The sequence below is a fragment of the Alternaria infectoria genome (genome assembly GCF_024043175.1).
Source record: "Alternaria infectoria strain BMP 0036 chromosome Unknown scaffold_3, whole genome shotgun sequence".
NCBI lineage: Eukaryota > Fungi > Ascomycota > Dothideomycetes > Pleosporales > Pleosporaceae > Alternaria > Alternaria infectoria.
The window spans coordinates 1,244,724-1,265,436 of NW_026250692.1; the positions used below are offsets into that span (position 1 = coordinate 1,244,724).

A 20,713-nucleotide genomic window follows, 5' to 3' on the forward strand; every position below is an offset into this window, starting at 1 on the left:
GTGAGAATGCGTTGAATTATCATACGCTTCCGCCATGAGACATGTCTAGCTATCCATCGCAGAATGCACATCTTCGCCGATGTTGCTATGTATTCCAGTGCGTATCATCCGCGCCTACGCCATCAGGCGTTGAAATGTCAACTCACCCCCATCGATATAAACCCCCACTTATATCACCATCTTCATCACCAACCTTCATGGTCTCGTCCGAAGAGTATTCGTAATCTGTATCGCCATCTTCCTCATCAACCTTCATGGTCTCCTCTGAAGAATCTTCGTGATCTGTATCGCCCTCTTCCTCATCAACCTTCATGGCCTCCTCCGAAGAATGTTCGTGATCTGCATCGGCATCTGTACCTGCATCCTCGTCGTCGCCAAAGTCGATGTCGACGTCTTCGAATTCCGCATCGCTATCGTTTCCATCCCAGGCATCTTCTTCTTTCGAGACGAAGAGATCATGCTTCCTTTCCTGAGTAGCCTCGTCGACGTCACTTTCCCCTTTCTCGAGATCTCGCATGCTGACAAAAGATGGTGGGTTCATCTTCCCCTTCTTGTTCCCTTCTTGGTCCAATTCCATGGATTTTCGCTTCTTCTGCGGCCTGGGTGGTGGGGGGTCGTGTTCACCACCGCCGAAAGCAGAGTCGTGGTTACTGTTTGTTGGACTGTCATTGCCGCGGGTAGATGGGTAGTTGTCAATTGACTCCGGTACAGGAAATTTCGGCACAGGAGGTCTTGCTTCCTGCTTGGAGAGTTCAATCGCAGCTTTGATACCGTCCCATTCTCCTTCCGCATACCCCGCGTCTGCTGCATCGGCAACTGTTCCTCCTACTTCACCATTGAGTTGAGCATCCAGTGATCTTGCGTAAGCTAAGTCTCTTTCTTGCTGGGCTTCGCGCTCTTCTTCGGTCACTTTGGCGACTAAATCGGCATTTGCAGCCTGGATCGATGCGAACGCCTTCTGAGCATCGTCGGCAGCTTCAGTCGAGGTCGTGGCATCGTGGCATTCCAGATCGCCTGGTCGTACGTAGTCAGGTCTCTCTCTTTCAGGAACGCCGCGAATGGGGTCGGGGTTGTTGAACCAGTGTTCAGTACCGTAGTACTGTACTTGTAGTCTGCTTCTCATAGCTCGGTACGCTTGCCATTGACTCTCTGGTACTGGCTGTTCTTCTGCTACTGGTGCAATAACATTGCCATGGGGGTCTAAGTAGACGACTCGACCAGCGTGGGAGCGACCTAAGCGTGTCTTCGATGTGGTTACTTCCGGAAGTGTTGGCGTGGTCTTCAGACTGCCGCTGTTCTCTCCCGTCCCCCTTTGCTTTTCCTGGCTTTGCTCTGCTTGTATCATGCTCTCCAGCCTTTTGTGATCCGCACGCTTGTCTGTCATTCGCTCCAAGATTCCCATGGGCGTAAAGACAGGATCATTGATAGGCTTGAAAGTTCGCCTGTTATTGCTCGTCGAGTCACCAGGAGGAGGAATGCCAGACTCAAGACTCATCTTCGAGCCAGCCTCCAGCTGTGGATCGGGCGATGCGGGTCGATTTGCGTCATCCTCCTCTTCGTAGTACATGTTCACGGCGTCGATCACGTTGTAATTGAACTGTTCCAGCCAATTCTGGGCATCTTCAAAGTCGATGTCCACGCGCTCGCGAAATTCTTGTATCGCCTTAAAACTAATCTGACTTCTTGTTGTTCCTTCGTCGGTCGTACGCGGAGCTGCAGTCGTGTCTTGTGTGGGCAGCTTCTCGTCGCTTGAAGGCGTACTCTGAACAAGCCTTCGCGACGACTTGGGGGATGCAACCGTGTCAGATTCATCGATAGGCTGCGCAAGTTCGTCTTTTATCTTCCTGACCAGATTGTCCCTCTCTGCAGTCGCTGGGACTAATCCTTCTGCGAAATGCTCTTTGTCTTCGGCTGTGTCATCGCTATCATCACTTTCGTTCAGAATCGCAAGATCATCGAGAACTTTATAAAATCGGGCCACAAGGTCTCGCTGCTTATCAGTGAGTGAGTTGTGTCCTTGTCGCCGGCGCCGGCCATACAGTTCGTTCTTCAGAAAGTCGTAAACCTCATCGTCGGTGTACTTTTTCTGGAGCAATTTGACGGTTTGATCAATAGCGGCTCTTTGTACTTGGTGGTGCCGACCCGCGCTGATGGCATTTACGCCCAAGATTTCCTCAGGCGTGTCGTCCCTCAGCCTGCTGGCATCTCCCACCAGCTTCTCGAGTTTTTGGAAGTCTTCGTTATCGAATCGCATCTTGCTGAACGCCAATCGCGCTGTTTCAAACATGTAGCGCCAGCGAATCTTCTCAGCCCTTGTGGGAGTTTCTTCAAACTTCCCGCATTGCTTCGGTACCTTTTTGAAAGTGGACCAGCATATTCGTTGGGATTCTTCGTCTTCTACAATAAGTTCTTGCCCGAGGAGCGATATGAACGAAGCAAGAATGGGCCCGTTGTACTATAAGTCATACGTTCAGCTGGGTCTTGGTCGTAAGTAATAGCTGGTCCAACATACCGCTGTCGCGCCATGTACATCAGAATGAAACTTCGCGAGGTTTGCGCTTCCGTGTATGCAGTACGCAAAGTCTAAGCCGGTAACAGAAAAGTGCCGGATGTAAACGATGCAGCATGTGTCTTTCTCATTGACTTTCTTCTTCAAGGACAAATCGTATGCCTCGATCTCGTCGCTGCGGTAGGGTGAGTAAAACCACTCTGTACGTAGTCTCTTGAAGCTGTTCGATTCGCATCTCAGTGTCCTATGCACGTCAGTTATGCGCTTGTAAATGTAGCAGCAGTATTACGCGTGGATATATATCTTGCACCTCGTCTAGAGGAATGCTTCATCAGTCTCCCGTGCTTTTGTTAGCGGGGTAGGAAGGTTGTTGCTAAACATTGGTGTCATCGTGTTTGGAGGTGTCGTTGTTATTGTAAGAATATCTTGGTGAGCGTGAGCGATAGTAACACTGCGATGATTGTGATGAGATAACTATGCAGGACAACAGTAGTGAGGTGAAACCTCGGACGGCAGTGTTGACGCGAGAGGAAGCCGACCGTGGAAGCCAGGGCCTCGCAAGTTGGGCAGCCGCATACACGTGGTCAAAACTCTTGGCTGTACTGCAAGTGGTGAGGAAGGTATAAACAGCATTGGTGCGCTAGATAATGGCGGCAACGACCAAGTTTCACCCCACATCGCAACCCTCAATGCTCCTCCATGATCTTTTCATCTCCGATCCGCTGGGTGAAGGTGACTGTTCTGTCCTTGATCCTCCAGACCCCGCTCGCACCGCGCACACCATCACAGTCGCCGTTCTTCGCTTCCAGCATTACCATGTCGTCCACGTACTTGCCATACGCGCATAGCATCTTGCCCTCGTGAGGGCCTTGGCCGAACTGCAAGACTCAGCATCTAGTCCTGATGATCCGGGTACGAAATGACCATGTACGGCAAGCTAAGTCATGGCGCGACTCGAATGCTTTGACGTGCTTTCAAGGCATACCGGTTGCTTCTGCAAGGTGAGAGTAAGGACTGAATTCTGGCGACTTACGTGTACACCCTGAAAGTAAGTTACAGCTCGTGCCGTCTGCGCATCGGATCTGAATGTGATGGTTTGCGTCGTGAGGTTGTGATGTGTGCGGACTGGTCCAAGGCTGTGTACTGTCAGACTTTGTACTTTTGCTTGTCAACATGCAAGTGTTGAACCTACCGGTTCTTGATCGCATCCTTCACCTCATCAAGGCTCTTCATAGCTTCACTGAAAGGATAGCTGGCTTCGACATCGGATATGAAAACCTTCCCCAGCAGATCAAAGTCCTTCAAATCCAACGCCTGGCAATATCGCGATACGACATTCTTGATGGCCAAAACATCGAGTGGGTTAACGTCAGACATGACGGACGACGCTTCAATTTTCAATCCATGGATGGGGAAGTGTTCTAAGGTTATAACCTGCTTCTCTCGGAACCCCGCCCCAGAGAGCCGGACCCTGATGGAGGGCGGTAGAGTGAGGTTCTCCTTCTGGTTCAGTACCAAGCATCATTACAGGATAGTCGATGCAATCGCGGCCCAGACGTCCTGTCCTGTCCCTGCGTGTCGTCGCATCGTCACATCACCCTACCATGGAAACATGACGGGAAATACTCACACGATACCCTGAAGCACGTGTAGCTCGCAGGGCGGATCGTCATGTCGCCGCGTGTGTTTAACACAAGATTACGACGGGTAGGAACCTTTTGGAAGATTGCGCATATCTGCCGTTCAGGCACAGGGTTGCCGTCAGTCAGCACATGTCGGCAGCGAAGCAGGGGGCGGGGTGCGAACAAGAAGGACGGAGGGCATGCGATCAGCTTTGATTGGCTGAGACAGCCCACTTACCCCATACGGCAGGTTTAGAGAGACTGTGGATTACGGCGCCAGAAATTGAGTGAACATTGATTTCCACCCAACATGATTTCTTCTCCAACATGCGCTTGACATCAATTTCACCCCGACATCCAACCAAATCTGTGATGATCTCCCAGCTGATTTTGGGCGATAAGGAATTCTGTATCGCGAGCGTTCCCTGTAGCGAGAAGGTTCTGCAGGAAGTGGCTGGCCAGCACTCAGTCTGTTGATGCCTCCCCGGGCCCGATCCTGTTCCCTCAAGATTGCTGGATTCGACGGCGCTGGTAAGACCTACCTGGTTGGGAAGGTTGAATGACGTAATGGTGCCTCGACGGACTGTGTGTTGAGCGACTTCCCATCGTGCACGGCAACTTTCTGGATTCTACAACTCTATCCTTTTCGCTGCATCATGCATGTACGCCTATCAATATCTCATGCAAAGTGCGTACGAGACATGCCAGATCCGATGATTACTGAGGCTCGCCCTGGTCCTCCCAGACGCGTGATTCCTCCCGTTAGGATTCTCGCATGCCGCTTGCATATTGCCCCGGCCACCCCCTCCACATAGCCCTGGAGATCAACGTGCATTCGCCTCGACTTTCATTCACACTCCTGTAATGCTGGTAGCTAAGCAAATAAGCGTGTTCCGTAAGCAGCTTTTTGATTACTTCGCAGCTATCCATGTGGGTGTTTGGCCTCGTTCGGCGAATGCGCTGTATACGTTCACACGCGCTGAGCGTAGGCATCCACCACGGCGCCAGCACGACAGGCTTCCCCACCATCGCAACTGCAGCCATGAACACATACCAGACACATGCATCCCATGCGCTTGTGTATCGCATGCGAGCATGGCGTGAGCTCCGCTGGGCCCCTCACGAAAGGCAGCCGATATGGAGCCAATCCACGCTGGGCGAGAGAGCGCTTTGTTAAGCAACATAAATACTGTTGACGCCTTGTTTTATCTCCATCTCTCAATCTTAACACTTACGTTCTATTCACTACGAGGTCTACTGGCAAGCCGTGCGCACGATGGCGATCTTTGATACAGCAGACCTCGCCGCAAAGGCTTTGAACGCCGGTCTTGCTACGTTTGTGATTCTCTTTACAGCAATATTGGGTCGCACATTATACATGCAGAAGCTGCATCCTCTTTCAAAGTTCCCGGGACCGTGGTATGCAACTTCGTTCTCCGTCGTGGGTGCCATAATCTCTGTGTTGCACAGAGAGCCTCAGTTCTTCATGTACTTGGTAGAGAAGTACGGAAGTAGGCGACCCTTTCATGTTCCTGCCCGACTGCAGCTTCTGACATTGACACAGCGGACCGCCCAATACGCATATCCCCTACGATGTTGCTCTTTCCCAAGCCGTCCGCCCTCAAAGACATCTATCGGGACCCACAGTGCAACACTAGGGCTGGCATGTACGACAGTGGAGCTTTGGGACCTCCGCATCTGGTTTCTACGATAGACGGTGAGAAGCACCGTGTCTTGCGCAAGGCTTTATCGAACGCACCATGGTCCATCGGTCCACTGAAGAACGCATGGGAGCCTCGCTTCGATAGCCACGTTTCCCTGCTCGTTGAGAAGCTGAGAGAACATGCTGAGGCCAAGCGCACCATCTGTCTCTCTGATAAGGTTGCCGAGTTTGCAGCCGATATCCTCAGCATAATCTCGTTCACGCAGCCCTTCGGCAGTGTTGAGAACCAGCGCGATGAAAAATTCTTATTGACCAATTGGCGCAAAGGTTTGACATTCTTCGGCTTCTCGGGAAGATTTCGATTCTTGCGGGAGAGAATTCTGCGACTGCCTGTTCTAGGGGTCTGGCTGTTACCAACTACCTCTAATGACTACGGGATGGGCTGGTTGATGGGCGAGGCAGACCGCCAGGTCACCCTGCGAGAGCAGCAAAACAAAGAGAAGCCATTTGATGGAAGACCAGACTTCCTACAGCAGTAAGCATATTCAGGGTCCCTTTACGCGTTATCTTCGTACTTATTATATCTAGCTGTCTCGACGCCCGTTACTCAGATGGTTCACCACTGACCCCGACGCAAAAGCGTGCCCATGTTACGCTTCTTTACCAAGCTGGAGCAGACACAACTGGCACAGCAATGGGTTGCATTCTCCGACTCATATTGTCAGACCCGTCTACTCTCGTACGTGTTCGCGCAGAGCTCGATGCAGCAGATTCAGCAGGCCTCCTATCAACTCCAATCCGTTATGATGAAACCCTCCAGCATCTGCCGTTCTTCATTGCATGCATCAAGGAGGGGCTTCGCCTTTTCCCACCGGCCCCCAATCTGTTCCCTAGGGTGACACCAAAGGGTGGCAAAGTCGTTGATGGACACTATGTGCCTGGCGGAATGGATGTCACTAGCCAGGCGTACGTCGTGCAGCGAGACAAGGGCTTCTACGGGAAGGATGCTGAAGACTTTAAGCCTGAGAGATGGATGCAAGGTGAGAAGAGAAACTTCGAGCTGGAAGCAGCTCAGTTCACGTTCGGGGTTGGACCGAGGATGTGTCTGGGCAAAGATGTCGCAAAGTTGGAGATGTACAAGCTGTTGCCGGAGGTAAGTTCTTCCTGAAATAGATCTCGCGATGTTTCTTGCTAACTTGAAAGATTATTCGTCGGTTCGACATCCAGATCAACAAATCCGGCAGATATGTCGTCGACGGCGGTGTGGCGTACAACGTGGACTTTCTGGTTGAATTGGCAGTCAGGTAACAAGTATAGTAGACCCCGGGTATATTCACGATGATGTTCAGGTACATCTCGCATGTCCACGACTTTACCGTGAGGAGTACCGAACATGTGCCGAGCGGGTAAAGAGGCTAAAGGGCCATGCTCGAGGAATCCCTTCCCCCGCACACTTAGCAGATACCAAGCCCATCGACCCTGCTTGACATAAACGATCTTTAATTTCTCCGATATGTCTTACATGGTGCACATGCGCTCTACACCGGGTACATTCTTGAGCCAGATCTGCCCAGTATGACCGACACTATGGAAGCTAGCTGTACGGGTGTAGTACTCTAAGAGACACATGTCAAGACGGGTATTTGCATCGTACTTTGAGATCATCAGATAGAAAACCCGGTTGGCATCGTATAACATCCGGGTCACAGATCAGATATATAGAGCCACCCAAGTCTTCACCATGAAAGTCACGGCCAATACCCAAGATGCATTTCTCTACCCTCAGCACCGTTCTGGCTTTGGCCAGCATCGCCACATGCACGCCTCTCGACCCTCGCCAGCAGACAGCTACAGCGCTTGATGCGGCCATGAAAGCGCGAGGCCGTTCCTACATCGGCACTTCTTTAACCATCCGCAATGACAACACCGAGCAGAACATCATCCGCAGTGCGGAATTCGGTTCCATTACGCCTGAGAATGCTATGAAGTGGGATGCCACAGAGCCCAATCGGGGCCAGTTCAACTGGGGACAGGCAGATGCTGTTGCGAACTTTGCGACCCAGAACGGAAAGCAGGTAGGATATCCATCATAGCACCGCAGGTAAACACTGGCAGTGATATGAGCTAACAGGTACAATAGATGCGCTGCCATACATTAGTCTGGTACAGTCAGTTGCCAGGCTGGGTGAACCAAATCAACAACAACGCCACCTTGATGGGCGTAATGGAGAACCACATCAAGCAAGTCATGGGAAGATACAAGGGGAAATGTACCCACTGGGACGTCGTCAACGAAGGTACAAACACTATGTGAGAGCAAGAGACATGAACCCAGCTGACGTACTACCAATAGCACTCAACGAAGACGGCACAAACAGAGACAACGTCTTCCTCCGCGTAATCGGCGAACAATACCTCCCCATCGCCTTCCGCATGGCCGCTGCCGCCGACCCAACCACCAAACTCTACTACAACGACTACAATCTCGAATACGGCTCGGCCAAGCACCAAGGCGCTCTCCGCATCGTCAAGCTCGTGCAATCCTGGGGCGTCAAGATCGACGGCGTGGGTCTGCAGGGCCATGTAGTCTCTGAGCCTACAGGCACCCAGAGCGACATTACGCCCAGCACAGCGGTGTTGACCAAGGTGCTTCAGGATTACGCTGATCTTGGTGTTGATGTTGCGTACACCGAGTTGGACGTACGATCTCGCACACCGAGTAACTCGCAGAAGTTGACGGATGCGGCGGCGGCTTGGGCGAGGATTGCTCAGAGTTGTATTAACGTGCAACGCTGTGTCGGCATGACTATCTGGGTAAGTTTCAGCTGTTTCACCCTTCATCTACCATGGCTTGAGTATATGTGCTAACTTGTCGTGATTAGGGTGTTGCGGATAAGTATTCCTGGGTTCCTGGCACCTTCAACGGTGAGGGATCTGCATTGCTCTGGACGGACAACTTCCAGAAGAAGCCTGCTTACACAGCTTTCTTGGATGTGTTGAACGGAAAGAACACAACGCAGACGTAAGCATCCTTTGTTGCTGAAATTGAGCAAAAAGGTATCGAGAGTTTACCTGACAATGAGAAGGAGTGGGTCGCACGCCTGTATACTTTTAGTTTCCAAATCCTCTTCTACTGAATACAATTCCGTTCGATTTCAATGTGCCTTCTTCATTCTTATCTTTGTCTTCTCTTACTGTCTGTTATCTGCTCTCCACCTCCGTCTAAGCCTTCTTTCCCACCAAACGATCAAAGTGCTCAAAGCAGAATTTTCCTCCGACAAAACACGTCGCTACCCACTTCACCCACGCCGCGCTTAAGAAACCAACACCGTGCTCCTTCAATCTCTTCATGAACATGAGTGTCTCGACTGCATGTGCGCCATAGAGGAAGTAGAACAACCCAGTCTGAATCCAACGTCCAGCTGTAGCAACGTTTTCCGGAAGCGGTGAGTTGAGGTTACCGGGATGAAGTATGGCGGGGGTAGGAGCAGCGGCAAGGGCCATTACGATGCCACAGATGATGATGGGCTTGAGGTGTGGGCTCGAAGGCGGCGTGTATGTGTTGCGAAGATTTTTTGGCGCCATGGTTGGTGATGTTGTTTTCGGCGTTTGGTAGCTGAAGTTCTGCTGGGTCGTTTCTCTGGATGCTACTGAACTGTGTGAGCATCCACCACAGATACAGTCAACTAGGGCTGAATCTTTTCGAGGGAGAAGCATACCAGCGAGGAAACCACCAATGACGAGGGACTGTGTTTAGTATCCTACACAGACCTGGGTAACTTTATTTCTGAACTTCGGAGACGTGAACGAAACACTCGAGAACAGACAAATGACTTGTTCTTCGTTTGTCCGTCAAAATGTGACGCGTTGCTGCACGATTTCCACCTGCTGCCGAGGTACTTTCAACCGCCAAGCCTCCCCATTTGCATCCTCGATTGACAATGACAGTCGCACCCAACGAGTCAGCGCCGTCGCGGACAACCTCGAGGCCAAAGACCTACCACCTGCATAACCCTTACAGCATCTATAAGCCCAAAACACCAAACTCACGCGTCTCCTCCCGACTCCAACCAACCGACCTGCTCAAAGTGGGGCCATTTACCGCATACGGCAGTCTGACATTGCAAACCGTGGATCACTGGAACGGCTGCAAACGTATACTTAGCCTTGCGATTATGCAGCAAAATGCGATCACATGAAGCGCTAAGGACCCTTTTTTGGGGGGAGGGGGGCGACGGCGCGGCGTTGGTAAAGTAGTGGGTTGTTGCTAGGAATCGGGGGCCGTTCATGCAGCCGTGTGGCACGGGCGGGTGTTGAGGGGGAGAACTTTAGAAGCAGGAAGGGAAGATTCTCGTGGACGGCGATGTGAGGAATACGACTTCTTATGCTGGGCGTTGGGTTTGAGGGAGTCGGTTGTGTATGTTGATTAATGATACCGGCTTGAATGCAAGTATTTAGAGAGATGTGGAGCGAAGCACCGGTTTTGTTGAGAGTTTGGTACAACTATGCACCAACGCTTGATGCGGAGCCGCAGAACGCCTTTCCACAACATAACCACCTCATACTTCTACTTAAGAAAGCTGCTATGAAACCGTCCTATCCTTCCTAACTTCCACTAAACCTTCCCAAACTTGCTCCATCGCAGCAGACACGGCAATGCACAACCCTCCCACCGACCCACGCACCCCTACCCCTCGGGCTTGATCCCGTGCCGCTTCCCTCACAAGATCTCACCCGTCATCCGCATTCCACCAACCCAACCCACACACACCACACTACATCCCCCTAATTAACCCATTTCCACTCCTTCAATACAGCACCCTACAGGGAACAACCCGCCAATCCATTCACCACACGACTCGCCAAACAACGGGAGGTAAGTATACCGGTGTGACAATCCACTCTTTCCACACAAGGAACCCAGTTCGCAGCCAATGACCGTGCGCTGCGCGTGCGCATCCCGTGCAGTAGAGCGAGTGTCGCGCTTTTCGCTTTTTCTCGCCTTTTTGCGCGGTGCAGTGTGAGCATGGATCAAGGTGGTTGTGTTGCAGTGATCGATGAGAGTTGGAGAAGTTGCTGCATGGGGAAATGGCGGGTGGGTTGTGGTGGGTGTTGTTGTCTTGGGTGTGGGATGGGGTGGTGAGGTGGGTTGTAGTGGGCTGCGAAGAGAGGGATGATTCTCTCTCATTCGTGCTTTGACCTGTTTATTGACATTATAGTGGCAGCAGGGCATAATTGGGCAAACGTTGGACATGTGGCTCTTCCTAATATTGCATGTGTCTACCTTCCTCTGTCGAAAGTATGGCCGTAACCTCGTTTTCCTTTTTCAACACCAAGCCATCACGTCTTGTCCATCTCACGTAGTCTCTGACTAGACAGCATTCACTTCGGCCTCCATAGCCTTGTCCTCAATCGGTTTTGTAGTTTTCAGAACTGGTGTGGTAATCGCTGAATCGTTTCGCTGGGCGTGGGGTATGGAACCGATGGTCGGGGTTGTTGTTGAAACAGGACTCGCAACAGGACTGAGGTTGCTAAACATGCAGTTCAGACGTAACCCCCGGTATGAACTTGATTCGTCTGTGAAGCGGAAGGAAGGAAGTTCTGTAGCATCGAAGAAGGGTCGCATTTTGCAAAAAACGGCTTTGGAGATTTGTTTCAAGAGACGGAGTTTGAAAGGCTGTGGAATGTTGTACTGGAGCATCACTAGAAGCCTATAGAGCTCTCTATATAGTTTGCATTTCTCGTCTGGCCCCTCGGAGATGGCGCAGTCTCGATCGAATGGACTTTAAATGAACGGACGAGCGCGCTTGAAGAACAATACTAAGACATTTTGGTGGCGTTTGAGGAAGGGATGAGCGTTGTAAGCGATATTGGAAGCGATGAAAGTAGAGTCGGCCGATATGAAGATGCAAGATCAGATATCGAAGAGCAGACAAGGTAAAGAATATGAGCGGGCCATGTGAGATTTGAGTAAAAAACTTGGACCTGGATTCCTCAAGTGGAGCACTGTGCCATTTCGTGTAAGCAGGGCATCAGCCTATCAGTACCCAATATCACACGTCGTAACATCCTCGACAAAATGCTTCTCGCGATAGCTCCTCGTCCACCAAAGATACCACGGTACAACATTCATCTTAATCTTGTGACCCAACCTAAAATGACGATGTACGAAGTCAGTGTATGTCTCACGCTCATGCCGTACATGGGAGATCTTACCAAGGCGTATCCTGCACCGTCTTGACCACACTCTGACTCTCATCAAACGCAGTGTCGATACGAGCACGTCTCAGAGTCTCGTACGCATCAAACGCTTCTTTGACCGGTACACCCTCATCGCGCTTACTCTCCATCCACTTGGCCAAGCAGCGCGAGAACAGGACACCATCTTCAAACACGATACCCGTTGACTCGCCTTGCGGAGGCATAGCATGAGCAGAGTCTCCAATCAGCATAACGCGGTCGGTAGCCCATTTGCCTCCCTTGGAGAGCGTAAACACAGGCCAGAGATACAGACCCTCTGCGTCTTCAATCCAATGCGCAATCTGCGGGTTCGCAGCACCAGAATACCGCTCCAGCATTTCGTCCCGCGTCTTCTGCGCATCGGCGCCTGCTGCCTTCCAGCCGTTTCGGTCGGCGATCTCGGGGACTTGCATCAGTGCGCCTACGTAGATGCTTTCGCGGGCTTGGTCGTGGAAAGACGTCAGCATCATGCCGCGACGGCCAAAGTTCATGCCGCTGACGTCAAAGTGCGTGGGCTCGTAGTCTTTGCTGTCTTCGGACATCTTTCGTCGTGGGGCAAAGCCAAAGGCGTTGCAGATTCCGCTGTACATTGCTTTGCGCTCGGGCTCGACGTGCTTGAGGCGGGTGACGCTGTGGATGCCGTCGCATCCGATTAGTATGTCTGCGGTTGCGCTTCCGCCGTCTTCAAAGTCGATGGTGACGCTGGTGTCGCTTTCGTTGATCTTGGTTGTCTTTTTGCCGCAGATGAGCTTGATGTTGGGCTGCTTCTCGATGGCGGCGAGTACTCCCTTGAGTGCTTCTCCTCTTGTGATTCGCAAGGCAGTAAATGGAGGATCGCCCAATCCCTTTCCCTCTGGTCCTTTGAATGAGCTCTCTGCTATCTTGACGTTGGTGTAGAGATCGAAGACTTCGACCGCGAGACACTCGGCGCCATATCCTTTGGCGCGGATCTCATCGAGAGCTCCTAGATGTGATAGTAGACGCAGAGCGTTGGGTGTGAGGTTTACGGCACCGCCGATGGTAGCGGGCTCAGGCCGGATCTCGAATATGGTGATGTTTGGTGGTGATGAAACAGGCGCGAACTTTGTGAGGGAGAGGGCAGTTGTTAGGCCAGCTATGCCACCACCTAAGATGATAATGTCCATCGGCTTTGGAGAGGCCATGGTGGGATGTCTGCGAGTATTGCTTTTCAGGGTCGTAGCAACAGCTCTTGATAGACACTAGGCCTGTCTTTGAATGACTTGTGTACTCGTCAACGGTGAGATGTCGAAGAGTGAACTTGAATTTCAAATACAGAAAGCTGTACATATACACTTTACCCCAGAATGCTTGCCACACATCGGATGGGAACCCCTTGTTCGTGTACCCGTGGAGGCCTGACCTAGCGCAGACTGTGCACGTAGGTGGTACTCCGGCGTGTTGAGTTCTCGGTAAAACGTTGGGGAACCGAGCAGCTAACATTATCAGTCTAGCAGCCCGAACGGCCCGCCAACGTTGACTTACGCGCCTGTCTGGTTGTTATATATGCAGGGCTTCTGTTATCAGTAGAAAAGGATGTCAGGTAAAGGCAAATCCTGGGTAACACAATGTTGGTATTTCGCTACAGATCCAGATTCCAAACGCCGGTCCATCATGCCTACTAACTTACAGGATATACATTGTGCGCTAACAAGTTCTCTATCCACTGAAATTCCTCTACTGCTTCTTCTGCGCGTTGGGGCCCATCTCCTTGCTGAAGGCGAAGTATGAAACCTCGAGACTGGTGAGGGCTCGGATGCCGACCAGAAGGATAAGGAACAGCGGAATAATAGCAGCGAATCCCATGAAGATGCCGGGTGTGAAGTACTGGTACTTCTCGAACAGGCCGCCCTCCGTCGAGTTTGCCCGCTTGGCATGCGAAGAGAGATCGCGCTTCAGCTCCATCTGCACGGATTCTGGGAAGGAGGTCTCCATCTCGTAGGTGTGGTGCTCGAGCGACTCCTTGGCTTGCGCCTCGGTGGGAGGGGTGGTGATGTAGATGAAGGTGTAGTCCTGGGACTTGGCCGAGTTGACAATCAGGTTGTCGAACTTGGTGTCTGTACTGGTCAGCCCGGGTAAAGTATGCTGAGTATGTACTGCCTACCATCGCGTTGAAGTTGCTCGATGCGGAACGCCTGCGAGCCTGGGCGCACTGGGTTGGTTGTTCGACCGAAGAATCCACCATCCTGCCCACACTTGGACACCAGATGGTCGGCGAGGGCTCCCGCATCGACAGTGCCAACAACGTCGGGAATCGCCACAGTGGACTTGACTTCGGAGTGCTGGCCAGACATGTACTGGCTCAGTTGTGGCATGGCGCGTCCGTCTGCGTAGTCGGCGGCGGAAACGCCATCCTGCTCGATGATGATGTACGACTTGGTCGGGCAGTGCTCGAGGGCCTTGAGGATGTCGACGGTGACTTCGGATGACTCAGCGATGGCGGCGTCGTTGTTGGGGATTAGGAGGCTGCAGCTGTTAGCTAGGACGTCAGGATGCGCGGCGTGCGGTGACGGAGGCGTACTCGGCCGTGGAGAAGAGGAAGAAGGGCGACGTGTTGCGGAAGGCGAGGGCCGAGGGTAGCGCTGCCAGAGCGAGGGCGCCGACGAGTGACTTGACCATGATGGGGGCGAGGGCGGGTGCGTGGGTGGTCGGCGGGCGATGGTGTTGTTCGCGCTGTGAAGCTCCAACGCGGCGACCATGGACGCCCGGAACTAGCCGTAGCCTCGATTGGCCGGACCCTGGGTATGACGCGCCCATGGAATTTCCGATGCGAGCGACAGCTCCCACATCAGCAATCAATTCACGCGCTCCCTCAAAGCCCGACGTGTCGGCGCCCGGCTGCTCCGTCGCATGAGTCGACCTTGACTCATCACTGCGCCTGCATAATCTGCAACTGCCTTTCTTAGTGTCCTTTCACGCACCTTCCCCAGTATAAGGCTCGCCACTGCAAACTCCCACCACAGCAACAAAGCGACCGCCCTCTCTTTACCAGTTCAGCAGGCCACACATTTACTAGAGCCTGCAGCAATAATCTTTCTTTTCTATCCTCGGCGGTTCAACGCTTACACACCATCGTTTGGCCAGCGCTCGAAACTGCCGCAATCCAATCGACAACATGTCGGCTCCTGCACTTGCACCTCAACCACCTGCCGCAGGCCCATCCGATGCCTCGAGAGGCGCACGAGGACGGCGGCGACCACGAGGCCGAAATACAAACGCGAACACGGCCGCACAGTCAGAGCAAGCAGAGCAAACACAGGCGCAAGCAGCACAGCAGCCACAGAGGGGCGGCGGGCGCGGTGGTAGAGGACGAGGGCGAGGAGGCCAGGCCGACAGTGGGCGACCGTCGCAACCAAATGCGGCTGCCCTCGAATTTGTGCCCTCATCCGTGCAACAAGCAGCGCATCGAGGTGGAAGAGGCGGACGTGGCGGTGCGCGGAGTGGCCGAGGAAGAGGCGGCGCAGAGCGGTTTCCACAGCGCATGGCTGCTGGTGGCCGTCAATTCGGTGGACAGTTGACTGTAGAAGACGATGCGGCTTCTGCCATCTCAGAAGCTCCGCCAGGACTACAAGCAGATGCGCCAGCCTTCCAGCCAGGCCAACCCATCGCCCCTCGCAAATCACGACCGCCGCGCCAGAAGCAGCCGCAAGCACCCAAATCGACTGCGCCCGACATCGCCACCAGGACACACGAGGATATCGATAATGGTCACTACGAATGTGCCATTTGCACTGAAGACGTCACAAGGCGTTCACGGGGGGTATGGTCGTGCAGAACATGCTGGACTGTGTTCCATCTGGGCTGCATCAAGAAGTGGTCAACAAACGAGGGTTCGGCTGCAGCGCGACAGCAGACTCAAGACGGGGAGACGCCTCCTCCGAGGCAGTGGCGCTGCCCCGGCTGCAACCTACCAAAGGACACTCTACCCAAGAACTTCCACTGTTGGTGCGAGAAGGAGCTGGATCCGCGTTCAACACCCGGTCTACCACCATTCTCGTGTGGCCAGACTTGCTCACGACCCCGACTTCTCCCCAAGCCCTGTCCACACCCTTGCGGCTCGACGTGTCATGCCGGCCCCTGTCCTCCGTGTGGCTTGATGGGTCCCACGCAACACTGCTTCTGTGGGAAGAGGTCCGTCACTCGCCGTTGTATTGATACCGACTATGAGAATGGCTGGAGTTGCGGCGATGTCTGTGGAGGTTTGATGTCTTGTGGTGAGCACAGATGCGATCGACCTTGTCACGACGGTCCTTGCGGTGCCTGCGAGGTACGAGTGCCGGCACGTTGCTATTGCGGACAGATACAAAAAGACATTCTATGTCATGACCGGGCAGAAGAGAAGCAGAGCAGCCAGTCCCATGCCGCCACAGACGGTGCTGCAACAGTAGAGACCTGGATAGGATCCTTCCAGTGCCCTAATCAGTGCGGACGCTCATTCGATTGCGGGAAGCACATTTGTGAGATGGCATGTCATTCACAGGATACGCAAGCACCTCATTGTCCGCGATCTCCAGACCGAGTCAACCGCTGTCCTTGTGGCAAGACCGCTTTGAGAGACATGTCTGGCAACCCACGCACGACTTGCGAAGATCCGATCCCCAATTGCGACAAACCTTGTGGTCAAACACTCGCATGTGGTCACCAGTGCGAGCAGCTCTGTCACCAAGGCGAATGTCGGCCTTGCTTGAAGACGGTTGATATATCATGTAGGTGTGGACGTACATCATCCAGGACCATCTGTCACCAAGGCATGGACGAGCCTCCCCAGTGCAGGCGCATCTGCAAAGTCTCGTTGAATTGCGGGCGCCACGAGTGCGGCGAGCACTGCTGCGCTGGAGAGAAGAAAGCTGCGGAACGTCAGTCGAACCGCCGTAAAGGAAGGCCTTTGCATTCGGCTCCTCGCCAGGCTCACGAGAACTTTGAGGCCGAGCACATATGCACGCGGAGCTGTGGTCGACAACTGAAGTGCGGCAACCCCGAACATCGCTGCCAGGAACTTTGTCATAAGGGTCCGTGTGGCACATGTCGCGATGCCATTTTCGATGAGCTTAGCTGTCACTGTGGACGGACTGTGCTACAACCACCATTACCATGCGGTACAAAACCTCCACCGTGTCGCTTCAAGTGCGAGCGACCTAAGGACTGCGGTCATCCCCAACTGGACCATAGTTGCCACCTGGATGACCAGCCATGTCCGAAGTGCGCTTTCCTTACCGCCAAGCCATGTCTATGTGGCAAGAGTGTTCTCAAAAACCAGCCATGCTGGCTGACCGAGGTACGCTGTGGCCAAGTCTGCGGGCGCACGCTCAAGTGTGGCACACACAAGTGTCAGAAGCAATGCCATCGACCTGGAGAGTGCGAAGAGCCATGTACCCAGGCATGTGGCAAAGAGCTTAGCACCTGTGGTCATCCGTGTTTGGCACCCTGTCACTTCCCTCAACCCTGCAAAGAAGAGAAACCGTGTCCCCACAAGATCTTCGTTACTTGCGAGTGCCAGAGGATTAAGCAAGAGGCCAAATGCAATGCTTCGCGCAACGGAGATGGCAACCAGAAGAAGGTGCTCAAGTGCGACGAAGAGTGCGCAAGGTTAGAGCGTAATCGTGTTCTAGCACTTGCACTCAACGTTGATCCGGAGCACCAGAATGACCACATTCCATACTCAGACGCCACACTGAACATGTACCAGCAAAATTCTACCTGGGCAGCGACTCAGGAGAAGCAGCTTAGACTTTTCGCTGCCGACCCAGATGAGAAGCGTCTTCGATTCAAGCCAATGCCCCGTAGTCAGCGCGCCTTCATCCACCACCTGGCTGAAGACTTTGGCATGGACTCAGAGAGCATGGATCCAGAACCGCATCGACATGTGGCCATTTTCAAGACCCCCAAGTTCGTCATGGCACCAATGCGGACACTAGCAGACTGCGCCAGAACTCGTCAAGTTCAACAACGTCTTGCGCCAGCGCCAGCACCAGCAGTGTCTTCCACTGCCACGTTACGCCCCAAGCCCAGCAACACCAATTGCGACCCCTATAACGCGTTCCTCATCTTGAACCCTCGCTTTGCGCTCACTATCGAAGAGCTCAACCCCATCATCAAGAGCGTACTCGCAACAACGTCGTTCCGATGCGAGCTAGAGGTCACCTTCCTTCCCAGCGAAGCCGTAGCATTGAAGCCACCTCTAGCAGCTCGGCTCAGCATTCCAGAACGCGAAATGCAGACCATGCTCGAATCGATCCAGGCACCGCTAACCAAAGCTCTTACCACGCAAAACATCGGCAAAAGCATGCAACTTGCGCGTCTCGACTCCTCACTCAACATTCTCCGCAAAGAGTCTGATGTAGGCCCCGGTTCAGGCTGGAGCGAAGTGGCAGCCTCGAAGGGTGTTCCAAACCGCCAGCTCCCAAAGACAACTTCCTTCGGGAACAAGGGCGGGTTTGCGGTGCTCAGCTTGAGTAGCAAGAAGAAGAAACAGAAGGAAGTACCTGTTGAGGTTGCGGAGAGCTGGGAGGAGGCTGAGGAGGAAGAAGAGCAGAAGGAGAAGGTTAGTGGGGCTAACAGCGCTGTCATGAGCGAGGATGAAGGTGCGTCCAAGGATGTGCCTGAGGCTTCGGGCAGTACACCAGCTAGCGACGAAAATCATGTCGCTTCGAAAGATGATGCTGAGCTCGCCACTAAGCCACTACCGGGACGTTGGTCGGATCTGGATGATGAGTAAATTAGCATCTCCGTGTGTAAAACGTAGATACCGACGAAAAACTATGATAGTACCAAACAGCTTTCTCATACTCAATGGTCTACAGCAACCGTGAAGTCAGAAGAAGACGAGTCACTTTGTTTTTCTTTGTCCAAACTGTTCACAGCTCTATAGGGTATTTAAATCACGGTATCAAAACCGTTTTTGTTGAATCGTCATAACAACCAATAACCCAACCAGTCAAAAAACGCCTAACATATGCAACCCACAAATCCGCAACCAACTCCCTGGCAACTCCACCTTCCAAGAGTTTCCCAGTAGCCACGACGGCAAAGGCGCCCAAACCTAGAAGTTATTCTGCTCCCTCTGCTGCCTCTCCGCCTCACCCTCACTAACAATCCTCTTGCCCAGCCACTCCGTCTGGAAGCTCTCATTCAGCTTCGACAGATCCTGGATGACCAGCCGGCAAGTCGCCATGACCGCTTCCTTGGGTGTTATGGACCCGTCGGTTTGGACGCGCAGTTCAAACGTGGCGAAGAGCGGGTGGGGCACTTTGTAGGCGGCGAACATGACGGCGGGGTTCTTGAGGAGCCGCTGCGCGAGGAGGTTGCCGAGCGTGTGGTCTTCTTTGTTGAAGGTGAAGACGGCGGTGTTGGGGACGCCTGTGCGAGGGTTGTTAGTTGGTGGGTGGAAGGCGGGGAGGGAGTGTGGGTGGAAGGGATGGTGTGGGGCGCTACGTACGTGTCTCGGCTTTCTCTTCGACTTTCTGCTGGCCTTCGTCTAGCAGGAAGAGCTCGAATCTGTTCTCGTAGTCGTGGTCAGCTTTGTGCGTTACATGCCGGTTGTCTTTCGAGCTGTCGCGCAGTGCACAGTTTGGATTTTCCTCTATCAGTTGGCCGATCTTCGAGGAGAAGGATGTGCTTGGGTTGTCGCTCATTGGTTGGGGGTATCGAGCGTCTCGTTCGTTGGGGCGTTGGCGTGGTATAGTCGTGACTTTCGTTGTGTCGCACGCTCTTGCTATCGGGGGTGTATATATGCGGCGCAGCGCGCTCTCGTGGTCACGCGGTAGTGTCGTGCGCCCATAGGAATGTGCGTCATTCCGTTGTTTTCACGCGCTCGTGGTGGAAGCAGCGAACGCGCCGTGTAGGTTCGTCGTCACCGTGGTGTTGAACTGACATCGTCGACTGTGGACTGCGCGTACAGAGATACTGTGTTGAAGAGGACGAACTGCAAAAGATGAAGCATACCTGTCTGGCGCGTTCATTTTGCCGGGTCTTTCTCCTCTCTATGCCTATCTACTCTTGTCCGTATGTATGAATACGCCTATTGCGATCGCAAGTGAGGAAGGTGCGCGACGGCTGTAGCAGTGGGGAAACCCAAAAACCAACGAAAGAATCAGCGCTCGGTTGGTTCGAGTCGGAGGAGCTGTGGCAAGATTGCGATGGCGTGTGGTGGCCGCTGGGGAAGATTGCGGAGGTGAGGTTGACTTCCGCGCTCGACGTTCTTTGTGCCTTCACCCACCGCCTTCAGCTGCCTCGCGCAGCTTAGTCAACATGTGGTCCGGGCCCACATCAGCTTCTCCGTCGCTACATTCCACGTCGACTGCCGAGCACCGATCTTCGACAATTCAGTCTCCAACCGTTTTTGCAGACCTTAGAAACCTACTGGAATATATACCAATGGCAGGTCCTGCGGCTTAGCCACACAGTCCACAAGTCGCCTCAGTACACGGCAAGGGACGCGATTGAAAGATGTTTGTATCTCGATGTTATGCTCGAGTTGCATGATATTCAGACAGCTACATATTGCTTCGGAGGCCCATCACCAAGACATGATGGGTGTCGCTGGCAAAAGCGACACAAAGAGTTTTCCCCTAATACAAACCACTGCCTTGAGCGACTGCGTGAGCGCCATTCAACGCCACAAACACCATGCTTCTCATGGGTACGCCCACACATCGCAAAAAA

The 20,713-nt window shown here is 53.2% G+C and overlaps 8 protein-coding genes across 8 annotated transcripts; 2 read left to right on the forward strand and 6 right to left on the reverse strand.

Annotated features, from left to right (window-relative positions):
• Positions 1-142: 142 nt before the first annotated feature.
• J4E92_002637 (uncharacterized protein) lies at positions 143-2,510 on the reverse strand (the record flags this gene model as incomplete). The annotated part of the gene is given in 2 exon segments (XM_051494040.1): positions 143-2,455; positions 2,469-2,510. The coding sequence occupies 2 exon segments, from the start codon at positions 2,508-2,510 to the stop codon at positions 143-145; spliced, it is 2,355 nt and encodes a 784-aa protein (XP_051355719.1).
• Positions 2,511-3,195: 685 nt separating this feature from the next.
• Positions 3,196-3,886, reverse strand: J4E92_002638 (uncharacterized protein; the record flags this gene model as incomplete). Its single annotated transcript, XM_051494041.1, has 3 exons — positions 3,196-3,387; positions 3,543-3,645; positions 3,702-3,886. 3 exons carry the CDS (start codon positions 3,884-3,886, stop codon positions 3,196-3,198), a joined length of 480 nt encoding a protein of 159 aa, XP_051355720.1.
• Positions 3,887-5,724: 1,838 nt separating this feature from the next.
• J4E92_002639 (uncharacterized protein) lies at positions 5,725-8,820 on the forward strand (the record flags this gene model as incomplete). Its single annotated transcript, XM_051494042.1, has 7 exons — positions 5,725-6,329; positions 6,383-6,947; positions 6,998-7,098; positions 7,581-7,869; positions 7,935-8,091; positions 8,148-8,608; positions 8,677-8,820. The coding sequence occupies 7 exons, from the start codon at positions 5,725-5,727 to the stop codon at positions 8,818-8,820; spliced, it is 2,322 nt and encodes a 773-aa protein (XP_051355721.1).
• A 196-nt stretch (positions 8,821-9,016) lies between these two features.
• On the reverse strand, positions 9,017-9,379 carry J4E92_002640 (uncharacterized protein; the record flags this gene model as incomplete). The annotated part of the gene is made up of 1 exon (XM_051494043.1): positions 9,017-9,379. The coding sequence occupies one exon, from the start codon at positions 9,377-9,379 to the stop codon at positions 9,017-9,019; it is 363 nt and encodes a 120-aa protein (XP_051355722.1).
• Positions 9,380-11,834: 2,455 nt separating this feature from the next.
• J4E92_002641 (uncharacterized protein) lies at positions 11,835-13,197 on the reverse strand (the record flags this gene model as incomplete). The annotated part of the gene is made up of 2 exons (XM_051494044.1): positions 11,835-11,946; positions 12,011-13,197. 2 exons carry the CDS (start codon positions 13,195-13,197, stop codon positions 11,835-11,837), a joined length of 1,299 nt encoding a protein of 432 aa, XP_051355723.1.
• A 532-nt stretch (positions 13,198-13,729) lies between these two features.
• J4E92_002642 (uncharacterized protein) lies at positions 13,730-14,671 on the reverse strand (the record flags this gene model as incomplete). The annotated part of the gene is made up of 3 exons (XM_051494045.1): positions 13,730-14,109; positions 14,157-14,518; positions 14,574-14,671. 3 exons carry the CDS (start codon positions 14,669-14,671, stop codon positions 13,730-13,732), a joined length of 840 nt encoding a protein of 279 aa, XP_051355724.1.
• Positions 14,672-15,167: 496 nt separating this feature from the next.
• On the forward strand, positions 15,168-18,767 carry J4E92_002643 (uncharacterized protein; the record flags this gene model as incomplete). The annotated part of the gene is made up of 1 exon (XM_051494046.1): positions 15,168-18,767. The coding sequence occupies one exon, from the start codon at positions 15,168-15,170 to the stop codon at positions 18,765-18,767; it is 3,600 nt and encodes a 1,199-aa protein (XP_051355725.1).
• A 324-nt stretch (positions 18,768-19,091) lies between these two features.
• On the reverse strand, positions 19,092-19,683 carry J4E92_002644 (uncharacterized protein; the record flags this gene model as incomplete). The annotated part of the gene is made up of 2 exons (XM_051494047.1): positions 19,092-19,408; positions 19,488-19,683. 2 exons carry the CDS (start codon positions 19,681-19,683, stop codon positions 19,092-19,094), a joined length of 513 nt encoding a protein of 170 aa, XP_051355726.1.
• Between the last annotated feature and the right edge of the window lie 1,030 nt (positions 19,684-20,713).